Genomic DNA, 26,123 nt, shown 5'->3' on the forward strand with positions numbered 1-26,123 from the left:
ACCTACATCCTTCTGAATCTGCTTAGTGTAGTCATCTCTTGGTCTCCCTCTACGATTTTTACCCTCCACGTTGCACTCCAATACTAAATTGGTGACACCTTGATGCCTCAGAACATGTCCTACCAACCGAGCCCCTCTTTTAGTCAAGTTGTGCCACAAACTCCTCTTCTCCCCAATTCTATTCAATACCTCCTCATTAGTTATGTGATCTACCCATCTAATCTTCAACATTCTGCTGTAGCACCACATTTACAAAGCTTCTATTCTCATCTTGTCCAAACTATTTATCGTCCATGTTTCACTTCCATACATGGCTACACTCCATACGAATACTCTCATACGCGACTTCCTGGCACTTAATCTGCACTCGATGTTAACAAAGTTCTCTTCTTCAGAAATGCTTTCCTTGCCATTGCCAGTCTATCCTCTCTACTTCGACCGTCCTTTTTTATTTTGCTCCACAAATAGCAAAACTCCTTTACTATTTTAAGCGTCTCATTTACTAATCTAATTCCCTCAGCATCACCCGACTTATTCGACTACATTCCATTATCCTCGTTTTGCTTTTGTTGATGTTCATCTTATATCCTCCTTTCAAGACACTGTTCATTCCGTTCAACTGCTCTTCCAAGTCCAGTGCTGTCTCTGACATAAATACAATGTCATCGGCGTACCCCAAAGTTTTTATTTCTCCTTCATGGGTTTTAATACCTACTCCGAATTTTCCTTTTGTTTCCTTTACTGCTTGCTCAATATTCAGATTGAACAACATTGGGGAGAGGCTACAACCCTGTCCCACTCCCTTCCCAACCACTGCTTCCCTCTCATGCCTCTCGACTCTTATAACTGCTATCTGGTTCCTGTACAAATTGTAAATAGCTTTTCGCTCACCGTATTTTACCCCTGCCACCTTCAGAATTTGAAAGAGAGTATTCCAGTCAACACTGTCAAAAGCTTTCTCTAAGTCTACAAATGCTAGATACGTAGGTTTGCCTTTCCTTAATCTCTCTTCTAAGATACGTCGTAGGGTCAGTATTGTCTCACGCGTTCCAATATTTCTACGGAATCCAAACTGATCTTCCCCGACGTCGGCTTCTACCAGTTTTCCATTCGTCTGTAAAGAATTCGCATTAGTATTTTGCAGCTGTGACTTATTAAACTGATAGTTCGGTAATTTTCACATCTGTCAACACCTGCTTTCTTTGGGATTGGAATTATTATATTCTTCTTGAAGTCTGATGGTAATTCGCCAGTCTCATATATTTTGCTCACCAGATGGTAGAGTTTTGTCAGGACTGGCTCTCCCAAGAATGTCAGTTTTTCTAATGGAATGTTGTCTACTCCCGGGGCCTTGTTTCGACTCAGGTCTTTCAGTGCTCTGTCAAACTCTTCACGCAGTATCGTATCTCCCATTTCATCTTCATCTACATCCTCTTCCATTTCAATAATATTGTCCTCAAGTACATCGCCCTAACTGGGTTTCCATCTGAGCTCTTGATATTCATGCAAGTGGTTCTCTTTTTCTCCAAAGGTCTCTTTAATTTTTCTGTAGGCAATATCTATCTTACCCCTAGTGAGATAATCCTCTACATCCTTACATTTGTCCTCTAGCCATCCCTGCTTAGCCATTTTGCACTTCCTGCTTCATTTATTGCATTTTTATATCTTTTCCTTTCATCAATTAAATTCAATATTTCTTCTGTTACCCAAGGATTTCTACTAGCCCTCGCCTTTTTACCTGCTTTATCCTCTGCTGCCTTCACTACTTCATCCCTCAAAGCTACCCATACTTCTTCTACCGTATTTCTTTCACCCATTCCTGTCAATTGTTCCCTTATGCTCTCCCTGAAACCCTCTACAACCCCTGGTTCTTTCAGTTTATCCAGGTCCCATCTCCTCAAATTCACACCTATTTGCAGTTTCTTCAGTTTTAATCTACAATTCATAACCAATAGATTGTGGTCAGAGTCCACATCTGCCCCTGGAAATGTCTTACAATTTAAAACCTGGTTCGTGAATCTCTGTCTTACTATTATATAATCTATCTGATACCTTCTAGTATCTCCAGTCTTCTTCCATGTATACAACCTTCTTTCATGATTCTTGAACGAGGTGTTAGCTATGATTAAGTTATGCTCTGTGCAAAATTCTACCAGGCGGCTTCCTCTTTCATTTCTTACCTCCAATCCATATTCACCTACTACGTTTTCTTCTCTCCCTTTTCCTACCATCGAATTCCAGTCACCCACGACTATTAAATTTTCGTCTCCCTTCACTATCTGAATAATTTCTTTTATCTCATACATTTCATCAATTTCTTTGTGATCGGCAGAGCTAGTTGGCATATAAACTTGTACTACTGTAGTAGGCGTGGGCTTCGCGTCTATCTTGCCCACAATAAATGCGTTCATTATGCTGTTTGTAGTTGCTTACACGCACTCCTATTTTTTTTATTCATTATTAAACCTACTCCTACATTACCCCTATTTGATTTTCATATATGACCTTGTATTCACCTGACCAAAAGTCTTGTTCCTCCTGCCACCGAACTCTACTAATTCCCACTATATCTAACTTTAACCTAATCCATTTCCCTTTTTAAATTTTCTAACCTACCTGTCCGATTAAGCGATCTGACATTCCATGCTCAGATCCATAGAACGCCTGTTTTCTTTCTCCTGATAACGACGTCCTCTTGAGTAGTCCCCGCCCGGAGATCCGAATGGGGGACTATTTTACCTCCGGAATATTTTACCCAAGAGGACGCCACCATCATTTTACCATATGGTAAAGCTGGATGCCCTCGGGAAAAATTACAGCTGTAGTTTCCCCTTGCTTTCAGGGGTTCGCAGTACAAGCACAACAAGGCCGTTTTGGTTAGTGTTACAAGATCATATCAGTCAATCATCCAGACTGTCACCATTGCAACTACTGTAAAGGCCGCTGCCCCGCTTCAGGGACCATGCGTTTGTCTGGCCTCTCAACAGATACCCCTCCGCTGTGGTTGCACCTGCGGTACGGCAGTCTGTATCGCTGAGGCACGCAAGCCTCCCCACCAACGGCAAGGTCCATGGTTCATGGGGCGGGGGGGGGGGGGGGGGTATTTTGCACTCGTGTTTACAAATTCACGAATGGAGTACAAGAAGCTATCATACAGGAAGAGTTGTATTTAGGTAATGCCTTCTCTGTTTCTGACACATTTGAGTCCAGTCGGTACAGAATTGTGGTACCATTACATCTAAAGTCTTCTTTCACCATTAGCAGATTTTCGTGTCTGTAGTATATGCCGTTACTGTGGCTCACGTGTACTTTTGCTTTCATATACATCAGAGTTCGTGACAACAATCCTGATAAACTGTGAAACAATGTGAAAATTTCTCAACTGTTAACAGAATCTTCCGTCGATTCTTGGCAGAACTGCATTATAATAAATGAAAAGCACCAGTTTGCTTTTGTTTATCTGTTCTTTTATAGAACAAAAGCAAACTGCTGCTTTTCATTTATTAATTCTCAACTGTCTACACGATTCGCACCAAGAGGTCCTTGGACTTATTTTACAAATTATTCTACTCACTATTTTCTACATAATGAAGATTATTTGAAAAAGAAAGTTTTTCCTTAAAAATTATTTAAACACCACACAGTGGAATGCACACTTTATGACTCAATGATCACTAACGATATAAAATCTATGAAAAACCAAAATCCATCATCTAACTTGTTCAGAATGTTAAGTATGATTTGTTTCCTGTTTTGTTTTTAACCTGATGAACTTTTTGCGATGACCTTACGGTACGTAAGTTCTTCTAGATTTTTCTTGCCAGGGAGAAACTGAATGTCGTTGATGTGACTTATGTTGGTTGAAAGGGAGCTTACAGTTAACATGATGGAAAACAGGGAAAGGAAGTTACTGGTGCACGCATCTGACACATTTTTAATCACCATATTGGTCTCATCTGTAAAGAAATAATTGAATTCACAGTTTCATAATGTTGCTGTGAGTGGGTTGCTACCAGAAATTGGAAACAAAAGGGAAGACACGACGGAACACAAAAATACATAACTCCCTTGTCTGATGCCACATAGCGTCGGTTTCAGCGAGACGTGATGTCAGAAGTGTAGCTGATGAGCCACTGACGCTATAGTGTTGAGCGTTTGCTAGTGGCAGTTCGTGACCAACACAGAGCGCCAGTCAAATCACAGCATGTACCTACTGCCAACCAATCTCTGGTCAGGCTCTCTGAGGTATCATTCACAGCTGTAAAGACGAACATCCTTAGGAAAGCCAAACTGTCTTTTTCATTAATTATTACAAAACATTCTTCTCGTATGAATTAGTCATTCGATTAATTTTGAAAAGATATTAAGAATCGAGACGAGTCGGTAATCGGAGGTCCACATAGGTGTTGTACAGGGCTATTACAAATGATTGAAACGATTTCATAAATTCACTGTAGCTCCATTCATTGACGTATGGTCACGACACACTACAGATACGTAGAAAAACTCATAAAGTTTTGTTCGGCTGAAGCCGCACTTCAGGTTTCTGCCGCCAGAGCGCTCGAGAACGCAGTGAGACAAAATGGCGACAGGAGCCGAGAAAGCGTATGTCGTGCTTGAAATGCACTCACATCATTCAGTCATAACAGTGCAACGACACTTCAGGACGAAGTTCAACAAAGATCCACCAACTGCTAGCTCCATTCGGCGATAGTATGCGCAGTTTAAAGCTTCTGGATGCCTCTGTAAGGGGAAACCAACGGGTCGGCCTGCAGTGAGCGAAGAAACGGTTGAACGCGTGCGGGCAAGTTTCACGCGTAGCCCGCGGAAGTCGACGAATAAAGCAAGCAGGGAGCTAAACGTACCACAGCCGACGGTTTGGAAAATCTTTCGGAAAAGGCTAAAGCAGAATGCCAGTTCGACATTTCTTAAACAGGAGATTGGAAAACCGATGGATCGGTCGTGGTGGAGATCATAATCAGCAATTCATCTCATGGCCTCCACGCTCTCCCGACGTAACCCCATGCGATTTCTTTCTGTGGGGTTATGTGAAAGATTCAGTGTTTAAACCTCCTCTACCAAGAAACGTGCCAGAACTGCGAGCTCGCATCAACAATGCTTTCGAACTCATTGACGGGGACATGCTGCGCCGAGTGTGGGAGGAACTTGATTACCGGCTTGATGTCTGCCGAATCATTAAAGGGGCACATATCGAACATTTGTGAATGCCTAAAAAGCTTTTTGAGTTTTTGTATGTGTGTGCAAAGCATTGTGAAAATATCTCAAATAATAAAGTTATTGTAGAGCTGTGGAATCGCTTCAATCATTTGTAATAACCCTGTACTTTTCGTGTGGTCGTCTTGCGAAACCCGAGAGGTACTCAGGAGAAACAATGCGTTTATTGTCTCAGTGAGGTTCAAACGCTGATTATGATGTGTCGGGATATCACTTCTTCACGCATTGATTGGTGCTGATGTTTCTGTTAAACTTCAGCCTACTCTTCATGATTACTAAATTGTGGTCTGAGTCCATCTGCTCCTGACTATGCCTTACAGGCCAATAACTGATTCGAAATTACTGCCCCACAGTGACGTAATCCGGCTGGTGTCTGCCCGTGCCTCCAGGGCCTCCCCCAGTATACATGTCTGTCTTCTGTACTTACAGTTACTGATTGAATTTTATTGCAGAACTCAGTTGGTCTTACCTCTGCTCTCATTTCTGCCAACAAACCCGTATCCTTGTGTAAGTCTGTCTCCCGTTCCTTCATATACTCGTAGTACTTCGCTCTAATCCCGCTCTGTTATAAATGTTTCATGGTCCTTCAGACACGCAGTTACCCGTTCAGTATCCTCTTAGACTCTCTCCACGTCTTCATCTTCTGCCAGTGATGTCGACACGTATAGCTGAACTATCGTTGTTAGCGTCCCCAGATCACTGTCGACTCTGATGAAAGTCCTGTCTCTCAACTGCTCACAGCAGTTCACTCTCTGCCCTAACTTCTTGTTTGTAGTGAGTCCTGCTTCAGCTATACCATTTTCTACTGCAGTTGACGTATCCTACATTCATCTGAGCAGAAATCTTTCCTTCCATTGTCCTTTACTGAGCCCCGCTATAGCTACGAAGGTTGTTCAATAAGTAATGCCCCACATTTTTTAAAAAAAGCTATTAATAAACATAGACCAACGTCCTTGTTGGTTCTTCACATTTGATGTTTGTTCTGTGCGCCGGTGAAATTTCGCACCGTTGTGGCAGGTGGTAGAGCCGTACTACAGCGTCAAAGTGGCATCTACATACGACTCACGTTACATGCAGCGTGGTCTAAGGCGCTGCAGTCATGGACTGTGCGGCTGGTCCCGCCGGAGGTTCGAGTCCTCCCTCGGGTATGGGTGTGTGTGTTTGTCGTTAGGATAATTTAGGTTAAGTAGTGTGTAAGCTTAGGGACTGATGACCTTAGCAGTTAAGTCCCATAAGATTTCACACACATTTTACATGCAGCGTGCTGTTATTGAATTCTTGTGTATAGGAAAATAAAACCATAGTGAATATCCAAAAACATTTGTGTGCAGTATATGACGATGCTGCAGTTGATGGGGTACAGTTGCCACGCAGTATTCATACTGCGCGGTTTCACGCATTGCGCGGCCCCTCCAGCCGAAGGTTCAAGTCCTCCCTCGGGCGTGGGTATATGTGTTGTTCTTAGCATAAATTAGTTTAAATTAGTTTCAGTAGTGTGTAAGTCTAGCAATAGATGAGCTCAGCAGCTTGGTCGCTTAGGAATTCACAAACATTTGAACATCTTGAGTACAGTTGGGCGACAGGTAAAGAAAGTTACAGTCTCGGGAAATGAAGAAACAGATCAGCCACGCTCGGGACGTCCTGTCACAGCCACTGCTCCAGACGTGCTGAATCGTGCGGATGCCATTATTCGTGCCAACCGGCGCATCTCAACTCGACAATTTCCTCTACAGTTGTCGGCCATCATTGGAAGTGCGTCTGAAATGATCGAGACTCTCGGATATTCAAAGAGGTGCTCACGATGGGTTCCACGAATGCTCACAGCGGACTACAAGATTCACAGAAAGGCCATTTCATCTGCATTGGTGGAGCGTTTTGAGACCGACAGAGAAGCTTTCCTGTCACGGATCGTTTTGGGGGACGAAAGCTGGGTGCACCACTTTGCACCGGAAACAGGAAGGTAGTTCATGATTGGCATCATCTTTATTCACCACAAAAGAAGAAAATTCAAGATAACCCCCTCTGCCAAAAAAGTCATGGTGACATTGTGATGACATTCTCGCGCATGTGATGCCAAGAGGGTCAACCATCAATTCAGAGGCATACGTGAGGACTCTGAATAAACTCAAGAACAGTTTCGGACGTATTCGATCGGACAAGAACCTATCAGAAATCTTGCTCAAACACGATAATGCACGCCCACACACAAGTCATTTTTTGAGGACAATCGAAATTATTGTTTTAGGATGCATTCACAACTAGACCGAGCGTTCTGTAATTTTCGCGTTTGAAGATGTTCGAATTTTTGTGGATGGACGCTTATGGTTCCTCAGGTTTTACAAAATTAGTTGAGATTAATCTATTGAGATGAATATTCCAACTACTGGTGTTGTCTGATATAAAGTAAGTACAATAAGACAACAGTGATTTAAAGTCTTATTTAAAGAATAAGCGCGACATTTTAGATGTTGAGTGTGAACTGGAGCAAGAATTACAGAGAATATAACAGAGAAGTGAAAAAATTTTTGGAAATGTGTGGCATGTTCCTATGGGGCCAAAATGCTGAGATCATTGGTTCAAAAAATGGTTCAAATGGCTCTGAGCACTATGGGACTTAACTTCTGAGGTCATCAGTCCCCTAGAACTTAGAACTACTTAAACCTAACTAACCTAAGGACATCACACACACCCATGCCGGAGGCAGGATTCGAACCTGCGACTGTAGCAGTCACGCGGTTCCAAACTGAAGCGCCTAGAACCGCTCGGCCACCGCGGCCGCCTGAGATCATTGGTCCCTAGCATTACACACTTCTTAATTTAACTTACACTAAGGACAACACACACACCCATCCCCGAGGGAGGACTCGAACCTCTGATGGGGAGAGCCGTGTGAACTGTGGAAAGGCATCATGGGATGCCTGTGAATGGTGCAAAAATTGGCACTTCACCCCAAATAACAAAAGTGTGAGGTCAACCACATGAGTGCTAAAAGGAATTCATTAAACTTTGGTTACATGATAAATCAGTCAAATCTAAAGGCCGCAGATTCAACTAAATACCTAGGTATTACAATTACGAACAACTTAAATTGGAAGGAACACATGGAAAATGTTGTGGGGAAGTCTAACTAAAGACTGCGTTTTATTGGCAGAACACTTGGAAAATGTAACAGATTTACTAAGGAGACTGCCTACATTACGCTTGTACTTCCTCTTTTAGAAAGCAGCTGTGTGGTGTGGGATCCTTACCAGATAGGGTTGATGGAGTACATCGAAAAAGTTCAAAAGAAGGGCAGCACGTTTTGTATTATTGCGAAATATGGGAGAGAGTATCACTGAAATGATACAGGATTTGGGCTGGACATCATTAAAAGAAAGGCGTTTTTCGTTGCGATGGAATCTTGCCTTTCACGGGCAAGCGCTCAACCATGAGAGCTTCTGTAAAGTTTCGAAGGTAGGAGACGAGGTACTGGCAGAAGTACGGCTGTGAGGACGGGGCGTGAGTCGTGCTCGGGTAGCTCAGTTGGTTGAGCACTTGCCCACAAGAGGCAATGGTCCCGAGTTCGAGCCTCGGTCCGGCACACAGTTTTAATCTGCCAGGAAGTTTCATATCAGCGCACACTACGCTGCAGAGTGAAAATCTCATTCAGGAAACCTAGAGCTTTTCGAGCAAACAAGCAGTAAATACAGTACAATAAACGGTTTAGTTTAAGATTTTGCAGCTGTTCACCTCTGCCACCTGTTTGAGACATAGAAAAGATATCACACACTTACAGCACTGAGCAACTTTTGCTAGATGTTGATCTGCCTGTGGCTCGAGCAGGTGCAGACGGCACTGTGTAAAGGTCGGGGCACACACGTCCGGGCCGTGTCAGGGCCGAGCGTCGGACGAGCGACGGCCGTGCTCCGGTCTGTTCCTGCAGGGGCCACGCATGGCCGGGGCACGCCCGTGTCTCTGTTGTTCCTTGTAGTGACTCGGACGCGGTGATCTGTGTTTCTGTTTGTGAAAGCTGTAAAACATGTTCACTAATTTTCGTAATAGTGAATTGGGGCTAGATGGAAAGCACGTAACAATACAGGCTCCAAACAACTCAGGAAGTCTCTATTGGAATTACAAAAAAACATATTACATTGTGCTTCTTGCTCTGGTTGACCCATGTACGGGGAGCGTACGGAAAAAACTCTGATGGAGGCATTCTAGTAAATTCAAACCTTGGAAAGTCATTGGAAAACAATACGCTTAAGTCTCAAAGAGTAAAACTTTACCCGGAACTGATGTTGAACTTCCAATGGTAATTGTAGGTGATGAAGCTTTTCCTCTGAAAACATACTTGATGGGACCATATCTCGGCAGGAACCTAACAAATGACAAGGCTATTTTTAATTTATCGTTTGAGTCGGGCAAGAAGAACATCCGAAAATGCATTCAGTATATTGCAACAGACATTTCGAATATTTAGATGAATTCTTCAGGGAGATCCTAATAACCTTATAATGATTGTGACGGCTGCGTGTGTACTGTACAACTTTATTCGAAAAATGGAAGGTTATAGGGTGCCCGAACAGATGATGGATCAAAAGGAAACTGCTTAGGGATCCGGAAGATCATCAAATCTTCGAAACGTACCTCGAATTCGTGGGATATCAACAGACGCTGCATTTGCTGTACGAGAACAACTCAAAAAACGCCTGAATTATCCACAAGGGACTGTGGAATGGGAAGAACATGTCACCTTGGCGGTCTAACGATGACATAAACCAAACATCTGTTTGTAAAATAAAAAGTAAATAAATATCTTTCGGGTATTAAAACTTGTATAGTATTTTTCTTAGCTTTGGCTTGTAGATCTGTTGCAATTGTCTTCCAAAGTCTGTCTTTGTACTCGATATTCCTGTAGTTTTCACTTCACTGATCGTAAAGAACAGGAAACTTACGAACTTCTTCTATTAGTCGTTCCACATCCGTGTTTTGTACACAGAACAGTCTTGCGCAGTTGCACAGCTCACAAGACAGTTCTACCGTCAGGCCGTGTCCGTCACTGAAAAGTTAAACACGGGGAATCCCGCCTGGCCCGGCTCCGGACCTTTGACGTGTCATCCGGATGACGGCCGATACTCGGACGTGTCTCGGTACGGACACGGTCCGGACATGTGTGTCCCTTAAGGGAAGAGAGCTGCTCAGTGACGCCGTGTTTCAGACTCGTCCACCGTGTCAGCAGTCGGTGAGGACGGGGAGACGGCGGCCGCGGACCTGGCTGCCCTGCTGGACGCGAGTAGCGGCGCTGTGGTGACTCTGGTGGCGGGCGAGACGCGGCTGGTGGCGCACAGGGCTGTCCTCGCCGCCAGGAGCCCCGTGCTAGCCGCCATTTTTGCCCACGACGCGCCGAAGGCCAGCGGCGGCCAGGTCAGCGTCGCGGACGTGGAGGGCCCGGCGCTGCGCCACCTCGTGGCCTACTGCTACACCCTCCGGGCCCCCCAGCTGCGCGGCACGGCCCCCCAGCTGCTTGCCGCCGCTGACAAGTTCGGCTTGCCGGCTCTCAAGTCTGCCTGCGAGCAGCAGGTGGCCGCGCAGCTGTCCGTGGAGACTGCGGCGGCCGCAGCTGTGGTCGCAGTCAGGCACGGCACTGACAGCCACAGGCAGGCCGTCGTGGCCTTCGTAAAGGCCCACCTGCTCCGCGTGGTGGCCACCCGAGGTTGGGTAGAGGCGACGCGAAGCCACCCCGAGGACTTGCTCGAAGTGATTCGGCTGCTGTCTCGTCCGTCAAACGAGACCGAGTAAGCATCCAAGCCACTCTTCTGCAGTTTTACAGATGTGTGCATTTCCATACCTACAGTTTTTGCTACTAAGTTTCCCCAGATGAGCCAGTCCTCTCAAATACACCACCATAGATCATTACGGTTTTATCGACATCTCAGTCCGCAGCTCGTGGTCTAGTGGCTAGCATCGCTGCCTCCGGATTGGAGGGTCCCGGGTTCGATTCCTGGCCGGATTGCCGATTTTCTCTGCCCGGGGACTGGGTGTTTGTGTTGTCCTCATTGTTTCATCATCATTGTCATCATTCGTGACAGTCACTAGATTGGATTGGGTAAAAATTGGACTGTGCAAAAATTGGGACTTTGTAGTTGAGGGCCCTACAAAACAAACATCGCCACTGACATGTCGTAATAAGTTCATCAAATGTCTGAACTGAGCAGTGTTTACCAACAAATAAGTTATCAACTGTTTTAATCTACATCTACATCTACATGATTACTCTGCAATTCATATTGAAGTGCTTGGCAGAGGGTTCATCGAACCACAATCATACTATCTCTCTACCATTCCACTCCCGAACAGCACACAGGAAAAACGAACACCTAAACCTTTCTGTTCGAGCTCTGATTTCTCTTATTTTATTTTGATGATCATTCCTACCTATGTAGGTTGGGCTCAACAAAATATTTTCGCATTCGGAAGACAAAGTTGGTGACTGAAATTTCGTAAATAGATCTCGCCGCGACGAAAAACGTCTTTGCTTTAATGACTTCCATCCCAACTCGCTTATCATATCTGCCACACTCTCTCCCCTATTACGTGAAAATACAAAACGAGCTGCCCTTTTTTGCACCCTTTCGATGTCGCCCGTTAATCCCACCTGGTAACGATCCCACACCGCGCAGCAATATTCTAACAGAGGACGAACGAGTGTAGTGTAAGCTGTCTCTTTACTGGACTTGTTGCATCTTCTAAGTGTCCCGCCAATGAAACACAACCTTTGGCTCGCCTTCCCCACAATATTATCTATGTGGTCTTTCCAACTGAAGTTGTTCGTAATTTTAACACCCAGATACTTAGTTGAATTGACAGCCTCGAGAATTGTACTATTTATCGAGTAATCGAATTCCAACGGATTTCTCTTGGAACTCATGTGGATCACCTCACACTTTTCGTTATTTAGCGTCAACTGCCACCTGCCACACCATACAGCAATCTTTTCTAAATTGCTTTGCAACTGATACTGGTCTTCGGATGACCTTACTAGACGGTAAATTACAGCATCATCTGCGAATAACCTAAGAGAACTGCTCAGATTGTCACACAGGTCATTTATATAGATCAGAAACAGCAGAGGTCCCAGGACGCTTCCCTGTGGAACACCTGATATCACTTCAGTTTTACTCGATGATTTGCCATCTATTACTATGAACTGCGACCTTCCTGACAGGAAGGTCGCACAACTGAGACAATACCCCATACGCTCGCAGCTTGATTAGAAGTCGCTTGTGAGGAACAGTGTCAAAAGCTTTCCGGAAATCTAGAAATACGGAATCAACTTGAGATCCACTGTCGATAGCGGCCATTACTTCGTGCGAATAAAGAGCTAGCTGCGTTGCACAATAATGATGATTTCTGAAACCATGCTGATTACGTATCAATAGATCGTTCCCTTCGAGGTGATTCATAATGTTTGAATACAGTATATGCTCCAAAACCCTACTACAAACCGACGTCAATGATATAGGTCTGTAGTTCGATGGATTACTCCTATTACCCTTCTTAAACACTGGTGCGACCTGCGCAATTTTCCAATCTGTAGGTACAGATCTATCGGTGAGCGAGCGGTTGTATATGATTGCTAAGTAGGGAGCTATTGTATCAGCGTAATCTGAAAGGAACCTAATCGGTATACAATCTGGATCTGAAGACTTGCCCGTATCAAGCGATTTGAGTTGCTTCGAACCCCTAAGGTATCTACTTCTAAGAAACTCATGCTATCAGCTGTTCGTGTTTCAAATTCTGGAATATTCCATTCGTCTTCCCTGGTGAAGGAATTTCGGAAAACTGCGTTCAATAACTCTGCTTTAGCGACACAGTCGTCGGTAACAGTACCATCTGCACTGCACAGCGAAGATATTGACTGCGTCTTGCCGCTTGTGTACTTTACATATGACCAGAATTTCTTCGGATTTTCTACCAAATTTCGAGAAAATGTTTCGTTGTGGAACCTATTAAAGGCATCTCGCATTGACGTCCGTGCCAAATTTCGCGCGTCTGTAAATTTTAGCCAATCTTCGGGATTTCGCGTTCTTCTGAACTTCGCATGCTTTTTCCGTTGCCTCTGCAATAGCGTTCGGACCTGTTTTGTGTACCATGGGGGATCAGGTCATAATGTATTAATGTAAGGAGAATAGATGCTGAATGATGAATGCATGCAGCTTGTCGCTAACTGTGTGTAATGTCTTGTCTGTATAGACGTGTATCTGTTGCCTTTAAGATCCCTTCACTTTCACACATAAATCTATACAGTAAAGTAAGGGCCTCCCGATTTGTCTTTAGACTGATCCGTGATAAGACAGGCGAAAAGTGAGACTAATGGAGGATTATTAGCATTTTCTCTAATTTCATTCGCTCTCTCTCTCTCTCTCTCTCCTTTATCTATGTACAGTTTTATATATAATATTTCATTACGTGAAATCAGCCCAATAGAATCTCTGGAGGAGCCCTTCGTCTTAGTATTCAGCGGCTGGCTTGCTGTAAGAGATCTTTACATTTATTATTATTGTTAAGCGCTGCATTCAGTTGGGAAAATCAATCGTTTGAACAATTCGTTCCTTTTACGAAAGTTTTCGAATTCCAGATGTGTACGAAGCCTTTTTGGACGATTTAACAAAGACTCGGTGATTGCAGGCTCTCTTCGACACAGCTGAAACTTCCCCACTAATTACAGGGCCAACGCGATCATCAATGATTCAGACAAAGAACTCATTCGTTCATTCACTCCAGAATAAAAGGGGTCACAAACCTTATTTATGAAGGAAATTGTATATTCAATCCATCTCCATTACATGTCCAGATCTTTGTTGGTTCCAAGTCTTAATTATTTTCCGTTACAGTATCTTTCTCTTCAAACAACCCGCTATTGGCACAAATGTTAATAGCTCGCTTTACAGAGAAGAAAAGCAAATATGTCTCTTTTAGAAACCCGTCAATCTTTCAACAGATACTTCCGAAGCTGTCCTCTTTACCAGTCTAACAACCTTGGAGAATACATACATGTATCTCTGTTATTCCAAAGAATAAACGTACTAGAATATACTTTGGCGTCGACGAGCTGTCGGCGCATATATTACTAGAAAATCAGATCAGATACTTTTCCCAAGTGAATGAATGTGGATGGTTTGATTGGCAATGATTAACTGGTGCGTGGTAGAGGGTATTTTCTGTGGGGACATTACAAGGTCCATCTCTTACCAATTTATGAGGTATGAATCTCTCAATTGCTGTGAAACTTCCCGGTAGATTAAAACTGTGTACCGGACCGAGACTCGAACTCGGGACCTTTGCCTTTCGCAGGCAAGTGCTCTACCAACTGAGCTACCGAAGCACGAGACACACCCCGTCCTTAGAGCTTTCCTTCTGCCAGTACCTCGTCTCCTACCTTCCTAACTTTACAGAAGCTCTCCTGCGAACCTTTCGGAGGCCGTAGTAACATGACATATATATTTATTTATTCCTTTTCCTCAGCCCATATTCACCTACTACTTTTCCTTCTCTTCTTTTTCCAACTATCGAATTCCAGTCCCGTAGCATCATTACACTTTTGTCTCCCTTGACTATCTGAATAATTTCTTTTATCTAATAGTATGTTTCCTCAATCTTCTCCTCATCTGCGGAGCTAGTTGTCATATAAAGTTGTACTATTGTGGTGAGTGTGGCTATGTGTCTATCTTGGCTACAATAATGCATTCACCGTGCTGTTCATAGTAGCTTATCTGCATTCCTTATTCATTATCAATCGTACTACTGAATTACCCTGATTTGATTTTGTATTTGTAACACTGTATTCGGCTGACCAGAAGTCCTGGTCTTCCTGCCTCAGAAATTTTCTAACCTACCTGGCCAATTAAGGGATCTGACATTCCATGCTTTAATGAATAGAACGCCAGTTTTGTTTCTCCTGATAACGACATCCTCCTGGGTAGTTCCCCTCTCCCCCCCCCTCTCAAGAGATCCGAATGGGGGTTCATTTTACCTCCGTAACATTTTACCCAAGAGGATGCCATCATCATTTAACCACGCAGTAGAGCTACATCCCCTCGGGAAAAATTACAGCTGTAGTTTCCCCTTGCTTTCAGCCATTCACAGTACCACCACAGCAAGGCCATATTGGTGGTTTTAACAAGGCTAGATCAGTCAGTCATCCAGATTATTGCGCCTGCAACTACTGAAGAGGCTGCTGCCCCTCTTCAGGAGCCACACGTTTATCTGACCTCTCAACAGATACCACTCATTTGTGGTTGCACCTATGGTATGGCTATCTGTATTGCTGAGGCACGCAAGGATCCCCACCAATGCCAAAATATATGGTTCATGGGGGAGATAATACACTACCTAAATTAAATAGAGTCCTTTCAGTAATTCCTGATCGTCATCAACTTCATTGCGCCGGCCGCGGTGGTCTAGCGGTTCTAGGCGCGCAGTCCGGAACCGCGCGACTGCTACGGTCGCAGGTTCGAATCCTGCCTCGGGCATGGATGTGTGTGATGTCCTTAGGTTAGTTAGGTTTAAGTAGTTCTAAGTTCTAGGGGACTGATGACCACAGATGTTAAGTCCCATAGTGCTCAGAGCCATTTGAACCATCTACTTCATTGCCTCAGGCTTCACAAATTTTTGAATGGTCAGCTTATTGTAAAAACAATTTCTCATACAGCTTCTGTTCCCATCTTCAGGATCTACGTGATAGGTTTCATGTTGAGTCAATCGTAAATTCATAGCACAGTAACGTCCCACACCTTCAATACCATACGCGAATGTCTCTAATGGTTAGTGTCATTAAATATTGCTTCTATAGTAATCACACAACTTTTAACTGTTTATTTTCTTTTGCCATGACTATACTGCTTCATTATTAGCTCATTAATGAATTATATGTTTAATTATACTATCATCCACATTCCTCTTACAGTTGTTTCTGCTTGTCAAAACATTACGTACAAACTTCCGTCAAGTGGCTTACTTAGCATAGCTCCCTTGTCAAAAATTCCTACTGTGCTTTTGCACTGCACTGAGAGAATAACTGCCAGTCCCATACTTCGTAACGCCTTACTTCTAACGCATTAGTAGCTTTAATTTATTAACTACTGATACAATATATGTGGTCTACTGACAAACCTACAGTAGTCGCGTGACTGAGCACACAATGTGCATAAGCTTATTTTTATATTCCCTAACAATAGCCACATTCAAATGACACGGGTGAAATGCTGACCTTCAAAGTGGAACCCGAAGCTGCAGCAATTCACGTCTGCAGACAACCCACACAGGCGACTACACGACTAAAAGGAAATCGCCTATTTTCGACGTCAACGTGCAACACCCAGGCGGCGGCATTAGCTGTGGAGGGCAAATGAAACGTGTTGAAAGAACGAGGAAACAGTACAGTCGCTACCACAGTGCAGAAAGGGAGCGATTTATCTGACGTCCAAACATGCACGAGCATTGGCTTTCCGGCCAAGAAGCATTTTCGAAACTGCCAAGTTTGTAAACTGTATGTGTGCTATCGAGTTATTATTTCCAAAAAGCAAAGTTTTCTCTATTTTGGGCAGTGCTCTTTAGTGGTAATGGAAAAATACATTTTGATAAGAGGAAATTAACTGGAGTGCCATTAATTAAAAGAAGCAGTCAAGTAAAAAGAATGATATGACAGCAAACGATATGTCCGGCAGCCTCGCAGTTCTCCTAACTGAGACATAGACAAGTTGGCAGGCAAGGCTAATGTTGTTGAAATGAAACATTGGTTCATATGCTGACGATACCTTTACATAGATAAGTACTTTACACACCTTGAAAATATCTTTCAGGTTCAACTGCCTACCACAAAATCATTCGAGAGAGCGACCATTAAGAGCGATCGACAAGAACGGAGACACCGGAAGAGAGCGGGCTTCAGGAGAGAGAGAGATATCGAGAGAGACCGATCCAGACTCCACTCGTGTTTGTATACAAATAGACAACTGAAGGAAACTCCACTGTCATTCTTCCTCAGCCTCTTACTGCTCTGGAAGTCTCTTGCGGGGAAAAATGTTCGAGAGACTTCGCTGCGCACCTTTCTGGTGCGACCGATCGCATCAAATTTGGTTGTTGACGCCGCTTGCGTTGCATTTGATGCACTATTATCAATTAAAAAATACAGTTGCTCTCTTTCGCTAGTTTTGACATCTGTATGCTCTCTCAAATTTAAGAATTAATTGCAATTTTACATTATAACACAACTTGGAAACAATACGCGGAATTCATACAAAAATACGACGTTTCTGACGTAGGTTAACATAAATTATTTAGTTTTGGAACTGAAATTTATTTACAAATGAAAAGAAACATTTCACCGTCCTGGTTAAAGCACAACCTGCGTGGCATAATGGCGCAATCCAAAACAGGTGCCAAGGGAACTGTGGTGCATTGCGTGTCATGGATGACGGTGGTGAATGATGGCTGCAGAGATGTGTATGAGCTGACGGATATGCAGCCATTGAGCAGTTGACTGCCCAGATGAACTAAGGGGATATCAACAGTGCTTATTCAGTGATCACTCAGCGAATGTTGGTGCATATGGTCCTGCTGTTCATCAGTGACAAAGGATGGAAGTTGCATGGGAGCACCAGAACCAGGTGTACACTGAATGGCGACAGGTGGCCATTTCGGAGAATGTTTCCGTTGCACTCATTGGATGAACTCGTCATTCTGGAAGGCACAAAGGATCGGCACAAGTATGCATCTATCCTTGAGGACCATGTCCACCCCTACAAGCAGTTTTTTTTTTCCTCGTCATGATTGCATCTACCAGTAGGAGAATGCAACCTGTCACACAGCTCGCAATACATGTACATGGTGTGAAGAGCATCAGGGTGAGTGGCCTGTAATCCCCTCGCCACGAAACTAGCGGATTTCAAACCAAACGAGAATGTTCAGGACCACTTTGATCAGACAGTCTGTGCCACGGATTGTCAACTGAGAAACCCAGCACAGACGGCCACGGCATGACAGCAAGTGCCTCTTGGAGCCTTCCGGAACGTCATTGGTTCTCTTCCAGCATGTCTCGCAGTTGCCCATGCGGTTATTTAGCCTATCAGTATTTTGACAGGTGATCATATTAATGTAACTGGACAGTGTTGCATGTATATAACACAGAGTGTAGGGGTACGACTGCAAACATTTTTATTGGTGACTGAGGTTAGTGAATGCACAATATTATGCCGTATTTAATTCATTTGCAGTCTAATAATAACAAATATTAGGAATAATATGGTTTTAGGTTGGTTAGTACGTCCAAGTAGATGTGTCAAGAGCAGCAAGTCAGGTGCTGAAGTGTGGTCATGTGGATGCAAAATGTTTATTCTGTACTGGTAAGTGCAGTCCACTTAATGGTGCAGCAGTTGTGGCCATGCGAAAACATCAGGGAGTACATTATGTGACTTATTTTTGGGAATTCTGTTAAACACAGAGGAAAAATAACTAGCACACAAAAGTGGGTAGACATTAAGGTATCAATGATCACAATATCTGCTCTTTATACCCATTGCCAAGCGTAAAATTCGCCTGTTCATTGAGGGTGCTCGTTGGCTAACATTAATCAAATACAGGCTGTTGTGTACATAGTTCCGTGTAGTCAGCACGTACACAATTTTCCCACTAGAGCACGCCCCGCTAAGCACAACAGCGCAGGCGCAGCACTCGTCCGTCTCCGCACTACAAGATGGCGCTGCCATAGAGATGGACCAAATTCTGCTTCCACCGATCGTCATATTAATATGTAACGCAGCCAATGAGATTGCTGCTTATGTAGAACCTTTTCTCCTCGTGGATCACACTCGCGCAGTGATACATGAACGCGCGAGGTATTACAACGAGTGTACAGGCCTCCGATTAGTCAGTCTGCATTAGTCTGTACCAGTCTGCCTTTGTCTGCACCAGTCTGTACCAGTCTGCATTAGTCTGTACCAGTCTGTACGAGTTCTACATCTGTCTGTACCAGTCTATAGTCAAGTTTCAGTCTGCGCCTAATAAGATTACCATAGCCATGAAGATAAATGTATAGACACTTGTCAAGTATCAGAGATATATGTGAGAATAAGATTAACGTACCAATACCAAAGGAACTTCAGATTTTCAATTGTAAATAGCATCCAGAACCAAGTTAAGTAATTTTTATGCTTGTTATTATTTTAATAAATGTGTGTGAAAATTAATCAAGTTCTGTTTAAAGTTGGTCACCGCCAATCTGCTACTCTAAGCGTACAAGTGGCATTACATCGACGGACCTAATGGCAGAAGATAAACACGCCATGATAAGACAACGAGATATATTGCTGACACTCGCGTACTCCGTTAAAGCGACTAGTCAAATAATCTGATGGTGTGTGTACTGAAGATGTTACAGTACGCACACAGGCACTGGGAAATGTTTCAATTTCTGTGATAATAATTCTTGCAACAATTAAATGGTTTACTGGTATGGCTTCATAATATCGCAAATTTTGTACCCCTTGCTTCCCTGAACGTCCTCCCCACTAGTTCAAAAGCTGCTCTCCTCGTTTTGCACCTGTGGCTTTACAGCCCGTCCGTGACACCTGTGCTGGGAACATCATTCAGTGACTACAGTGTCCAGTCAGTTTATTTAAAATTCTTCCATTTTTAGTTTCTGTTTTATTGTTGTTTTTATGTATTCAAACTGTGCTGTACAATAGTTATATCACTCCACGATAACTGTTGACCCTTGTATATGCCTCTCATTTGCATGTTATTTTATACAACATGTTTTTTGGTATGCAACGGAATTGTTGTGGGAATCTGAGGAGAAGCAGTGTGTGAAGTAGAATGAGATTTTCACTCTGCAGCGGAGTGTGCGCTGATATGAAACTTTCTGGCAGATCAAAACTGTGTGCCGGACCGAGACTCGAACTCGGGACCTTTGCCTTTCGAGGGCAAGTGCTCTACCAACTGAGCTACCCAAGCACGACTCACGCCCCGTCCTCACAGCTTTACTTCTGCCAGTACCTCGTCTCCTACCTTCCGGCACACAGTTTTGATCTGCCAGAAAGTTTCATATCAGCGCACACTCCGATGCAGAGTGAAAATCTCATTCTGGAAACATCCGCCAGGCTGTGGCTAAGCCATGTCTCCGCAATATCCTTTCTTTCAGGAGTGGAGATGAGGTACTGGCAGAAGTAAAGCTGTGAGGACGGGGCGTGAGTCGTGCTTGGGTAGCTCAGTTGGTAGAGCACTTGCCCGCGAAAGGCAAAGGTCCCGAGTTCGAGTCTCGGTCCGGCACACAGTTTTGACCTGCCAGAAAGTTTCAGTGACTGAAGTGATTAGCTCGATGGCAAGGCATTCACCTTTGTGGTCACACTACAGTCGTTGTTCCATTGTTAAGAATGACAATCCCTTGGCAGTAGTTCTTGTGGTGAGGTGCCCCCCGGCCTCCTCGCTAACACGGTGTCTCCCTCGGTCCAGCACTCCAGCCACTGGAGACAGCAGGGACACGGCGGCCAGCAGCTCCAGCGAGAGCAGCTGCACTCCCGTGGCAGCCGCGCCACCAGTGGAAGCCTGCCCCACTCCGCCACCTGGTGACGCTGAAGTCTGTCGCATGAGGTGAGTTCCATCGCGACGTGTCCACGTTTTCCACGTTAACTGGGGGCGTCAGCCAGTAGTTACAGAGAATAAATCACACACCATTTATTGCATTTTTTAATAAGGCAGACGGGAGACTCTTAACAGTACTTGTGTCAGTCGATCTCTACATACTTCTTTGCGTTCACAGAGTCAGTAGCATTCAGCTTGAAGATTAAATGTCAACCTTTGAATAACCATGTACACTCCTGGAAATGGAAAAAAGAACACATTGACACCAGTGTGTCACACCCACCATACTTGCTCCTGACACTGCGAGAGGGCTGTACAAGCAATGATCACACGCACGGCACAGCGGACACACCAGGAACCGCGGTGTTGGCCGTCGAATGGCGCTAGCTGCGCAGCATTTGTGCACCGCCGCCGTCAGTGTCAGCCAGTTTGCCGTGGCATACGGAGCTCCATCGCAGTCTTTAACACTGGTAGCATGCCGCGACAGCGTGGACGTGAACCGTATGTGCAGTTGACGGACTTTGAGCGAGGGCGTATAGTGGGCATGCGGGAGGCTGGGTGGACGTACCGCCGAATTGCTCAACACGTGGAGCGTGAGGTCTCCACAGTACATCGATGTTGTCGCCAGTGGTCGGCGGAAGGTGCACGTGCCCGTCGACCTGGGACCGGACCGCAGCGACGCACGGATGCACGCCAAGACCGTAGGATCCTACGCAGTGCCGTAGGGGACCGCACCGCCACTTCCCAGCAAATTAGGGACACTGTTGCTCCTGGGGTATCGGCGAGGACCATTCGCAACCGTCTCCATGAAGCTGGGCTACGGTCCCGCACACCGTTAGGCCGTCTTCCGCTCACGCCCCAACATCGTGCAGCCCGCCTCCAGTGGTGTCGCGACAGGCGTGAATGGAGGGACGAATGGAGACGTGTCGTCTTCAGCGATGAGAGTCGCTTCTGCCTTGAGCCAATGATGGTCGTATGCGTGTTTGGCGCCGCGCAGGTGAGCGCCACAATCAGGACTGCATACGACCGAGGCACACAGGGCCAACACCCGGCATCATGGTGTGGGGAGCGATCTCCTACACTGGCCGTACACCACTGGTGATCGTCGAGGGGACACTGAATAGTGCACGGTACATCCAAACCGTCATCGAACCCATCGTTCTACCATTCCTAGACCGGCAAGGGAACTTGCTGTTCCAATAGGACAATGCACGTCCGCATGTATCCCGTGCCACCCAACGTGCTCTAGAAGGTGTAAGTCAACTACCCTGGCCAGCAAGATCTCCGGATCTGTCCCCCATTGAGCATGTTTGGGACTGGATGAAGCGTCGTCTCACGCGGTCTGCACGTCCAGCACGAACGCTGGTCCAACTGAGGCGCCAGGTGGAAATGGCATGGCAAGCCGTTCCACAGGACTACATCCAGCATCTCTACGATCGTCTCCATGGGAGAATAGCAGCCTGCATTGCTGCGAAAGGTGGATATACACTGTACTAGTGCCGACATTGTGCATGCTCTGTTGCCTGTGTCTATGTGCCTGTGGTTCTGTCAGTGTGATCATGTGATGTATCTGACCCCAGGAATGTGTCAATAAAGTTTCCCCTTCCTGGGACAATGAATTCACGGTGTTCTTATTACAATTTTCAGGAGTGTATATTTCTCAATTCACCATTAGATTAGATTAGATTAGATTACATATGTAATTCCGTGGATTCTGTTAAACGCCTTGATAGCTTCAGGTTGGCTGAGTCAGATATCATGGTGAGTTTTGATGTCGTTTCCTTGTTTACGAGGGTACCCCTGCGAGAGTCACTAGAACTGATTAGTCAGAAGTTTGACGAGAAGACCACTGTACTTTTTAGGCATGTCTTGACTTCCACGTATTTTCTTTTTAATGGAGAATACTACGAAGAAACGGAGGGAGTCGTCATGGGTAGCCCACTCTCACCGGTGGTAGCGAATTTGTACTTGGAGAACTTCGTGGAGGAAGCCCTGTCGTCATCCGAATGGAAAACTACTTGCTTTTTCCGTTACGTGGACGACACGTTCGTCATCTGGCCACATGGTATGGATAAGCTCCTTGACTTCCTCACACTTCTAAACTCCATACACCCCAACATCAAATTCACTATGGAGACTGAAACGGAGGGTAAATTACCTTTCCTTGACGTCTTGGTCAAGAGAAGGGCTGACGGCACCCTACGTCATGGGGTGTATCGGAAGACAACGCACACTGATCTGTATTTGCACGCAGACAGCTGCCACCACCCTTCACAGAGGAACGGGGTACTTAAAACTCTAGTACATAGGGCGCGCACTATCTCCGACGCAGAGAGTCTACCCCAGGAATTGGAACATCTGAGAACTGTATTTCGAAAAAATGGGTACTCAGAGTGGCAGATTCAACGTGCTCTCCACCCAACCACTACAGCACAACCTGTGGAGAGGGAGGAGGTAGGCACTGCGTTTATTCCATATACAGGCGCATTCTCGGGGAAAATCGCCCGCATTTTGAAGAAACACCGGGTCGGAACTGTGTGTTTTCCTCCGAATAAAACTCGTGCATTGGTGGGGAGCGTCAAAGATGACCTCGGTTTGAGGAAGGCTGACGTGTACCAGATTCCGTGTCAATGTGGCAAGTCGTATATTGGTCAGACGATGCGTACCGTCGAGGATCGATGCCGTGAACACCAGACGCACACTCGACTGATGTTTCCGAGCAAGTCGGCGGTCTATGGAGTATGAACGCACGAGGATTCTGGTACAGACGTCGAGATACTGGTACAGCGTTGTTAGAGAGGCCATCGAAATTCGCACCAATGACGACCTCATAAACCGTGACTGAGGCTATAATCTTAGCAAGGCTTGGGAACCAGCGATTGGGTTAATCAAGAGTAAATCGAGCAAACGTATAGTTGTGACGACCACGGCGGACAGAGCCATCACTTCGACGTCATCTCAGACGCCGTCGAAATCTGTTCCACCGCGCGACCGTGGCGCGGGGCGCGGACAGCGGAGGGAGCGCGCCGCGGGAGGAGGGTATTTAAATCGGCCGCCGCCGCGACCGAATTCAGTTCCCTCCGAGGAGTCATAGCGTACCGATCTCCGTGCCGGCACGTTCACAGGAGCTCACTCCGTCAGTGCACCTGATGATGGGGACATGTATGATCGCCGAAATATTGTGCCCTTTGGACACTGTAGACCGTCAGCACGGCCGTGGATATTTTGATTAGATTAGATTAGATTAGTACTTGTTCCATAGATCATGAATACGACACTTCGTAATGATGTGGAACGTGTCAGGTTAATAAAAGGTGTCTATACAAGATATTACATTAGACAAAATATTACATGACACTCAATATTTGTAATTATTTTTTGTTGTGTGGTTTGGGAAATTACCCACTTACTATATCCAAAAATTCATCTAATGAGTAGAAGGAGTTGCCATTAAGAAATTCTTTTAATTTTCTTTTAAATGACATATGGCTATCTGTCAGACTTTTTATGCTATTAGGTAAGTGACCAAAGACTTGTGGCAGCATAATTTACCCCCTTCTGAGCCAAAGTTCGATTTAACCTTGAGTAGTGAAGATCATCCTTTCTCCTAGTGTTGTAGCCATGTACACTGCTATTACTTTTGAATTCGTTCGGATTGTTAATAACAAATTTTATAAGTGAATATATATATTGTGAGACTACAGCGTAGATTTCTAGCTCTTTAAGTAAGTGTCTGCAGGATGATCTTGGATGAGCTCCAGCAATTATTCTGATTACACTCTTTTGTGAATCAACACTCTTTTACTCAGTGATAAGTTACCCCAGAATATGATGCCATACGAAAGCACAGAATGAAAATAGGCGTGGCAAGCTAATTTACTCAGATGTATATCGCCAAAATTTGCAATGACCCTAATAGCTTAAGTAGCTGAACTCAAACGTTTCAGCAGATCCTCAGTGTGTTTTTTTCCAGTTCAACCCTCATCAATGCATACACCTAGAAATTTTGAATATTCTACCTCAGCTACTGATTTCTGATCGAAGTCTATATTTATTAATGGGGTCATTCCATTTACTGCGTGGAACTGTATATACAGTGTTTTGTCAAAGTTTAATGAGAGCCCATTTGCAGAGAACCACTTAATGATTTTCTGAAAAACATCTTTTACAATTTCACCAGTTAATTCTTGTCTGTCGGATGTGATAGCTATACTTGTATCATCGGCAAAAAGTACCAGCTTTGCATCTTCGTGAATATAGAATGGCAAGTCATTAATATATATTAAGAACAGCAGAGGACACCCCATTCTTGATTGTTCCCCAGTTTGAGAAATCACCAGTTTTTTGCATATTATGTGAACTGTTTATTTCAACTTTCTGCACTCTTCCAGTTAGGTATGATTTAAACCATTTGAGCACTGCCCCATTCATACCACAGTACTTGGGCTTATCTGGAAGTATTCCATGATTTACACAATCAAAAGCCTTTGATATATCACAGAAAATCCTAATGGGTGACTTCAGGTTACTCAGAGCATTTAATATTTCATTAGTGAAAGTATCTATAGCATTTTCCGTTGAAAAACCTTTCTGGAAACCAAACTGACATGTTAAAACTTTATTTTTACAAAGGTGTGAAGCTACTGTGCAATACATTACTTTTTTAAGAATTCTGGAAAAAACAGTCAGAAGAGAGATTGGGCGATAGTTGTTGACATCAGACGTATCCCCCCTTTTTTCAGTGGTTTAACAGTGGCATACTTCAGTCTATCTGGGAAAATACACTGCTTCAGAGAGCTATTACATATGTGGCTAAGAATCCCACTTATTTCTTGGGAACAAGCTTTTATTATCCTGCTGGAAATGCCATCAATTCCATGTGAGCTTTTAGTCTTGAGAGAGTTTATTATCTTCCTAACGTGTGTGTGTAAGTTTCCTCCAGAAATGTTCAAATGTGTGTGAAATCTTGTGGGACTTAACTGCTAAGGTCATCAGTCCCTAAGCTTACACACTACTTAAGCTAAATTATCCGAGGGACAAAGACACACACCCATGCCCGAGGGAGGACTCGAACCTCCGCCGGGACAGGCCACACAGTTCACGACTGCAGCGTCCTAGACCACTCGGCTAATTCTGCGCGGCAAAATTGCCTCCCCTCTGTTGTTTTATAGTATGCAACATTTGAAAACAACATCAGGTCTTGACTGATTATGTTTATCCGTTCCCTGGCCCTTATCCTCGTGGGTCATTAAAGTACCAACATAAAGGAA

The 26,123-nt window shown here is 44.6% G+C and overlaps 1 protein-coding gene and 1 non-coding gene across 2 annotated transcripts in view; one reads left to right on the plus strand and one right to left on the minus strand.

Moving 5' to 3' along the window:
* Positions 1-26,123, plus strand: part of LOC126106211 (neurogenic locus notch homolog protein 2-like) — a 55,822-nt gene that overhangs the window by 23,073 nt on the left and 6,626 nt on the right. The window contains exons 3-4 of the mRNA XM_049912442.1: positions 10,433-11,009; positions 20,725-20,862. Coding sequence (XP_049768399.1) covers positions 10,433-11,009; positions 20,725-20,862 — 715 coding nt within the window. The remainder of the gene's footprint in view (positions 1-10,432; positions 11,010-20,724; positions 20,863-26,123) is intronic.
* Trnas-cga (transfer RNA serine (anticodon CGA)) lies at positions 20,153-20,227 on the minus strand. The gene has a single exon. It is a non-coding gene; the product is annotated as a tRNA-Ser (tRNA).

This window comes from Schistocerca cancellata, chromosome 10, assembly GCF_023864275.1.
Source record: "Schistocerca cancellata isolate TAMUIC-IGC-003103 chromosome 10, iqSchCanc2.1, whole genome shotgun sequence".
NCBI classification, from domain to species: Eukaryota; Metazoa; Arthropoda; class Insecta; order Orthoptera; family Acrididae; genus Schistocerca; species Schistocerca cancellata.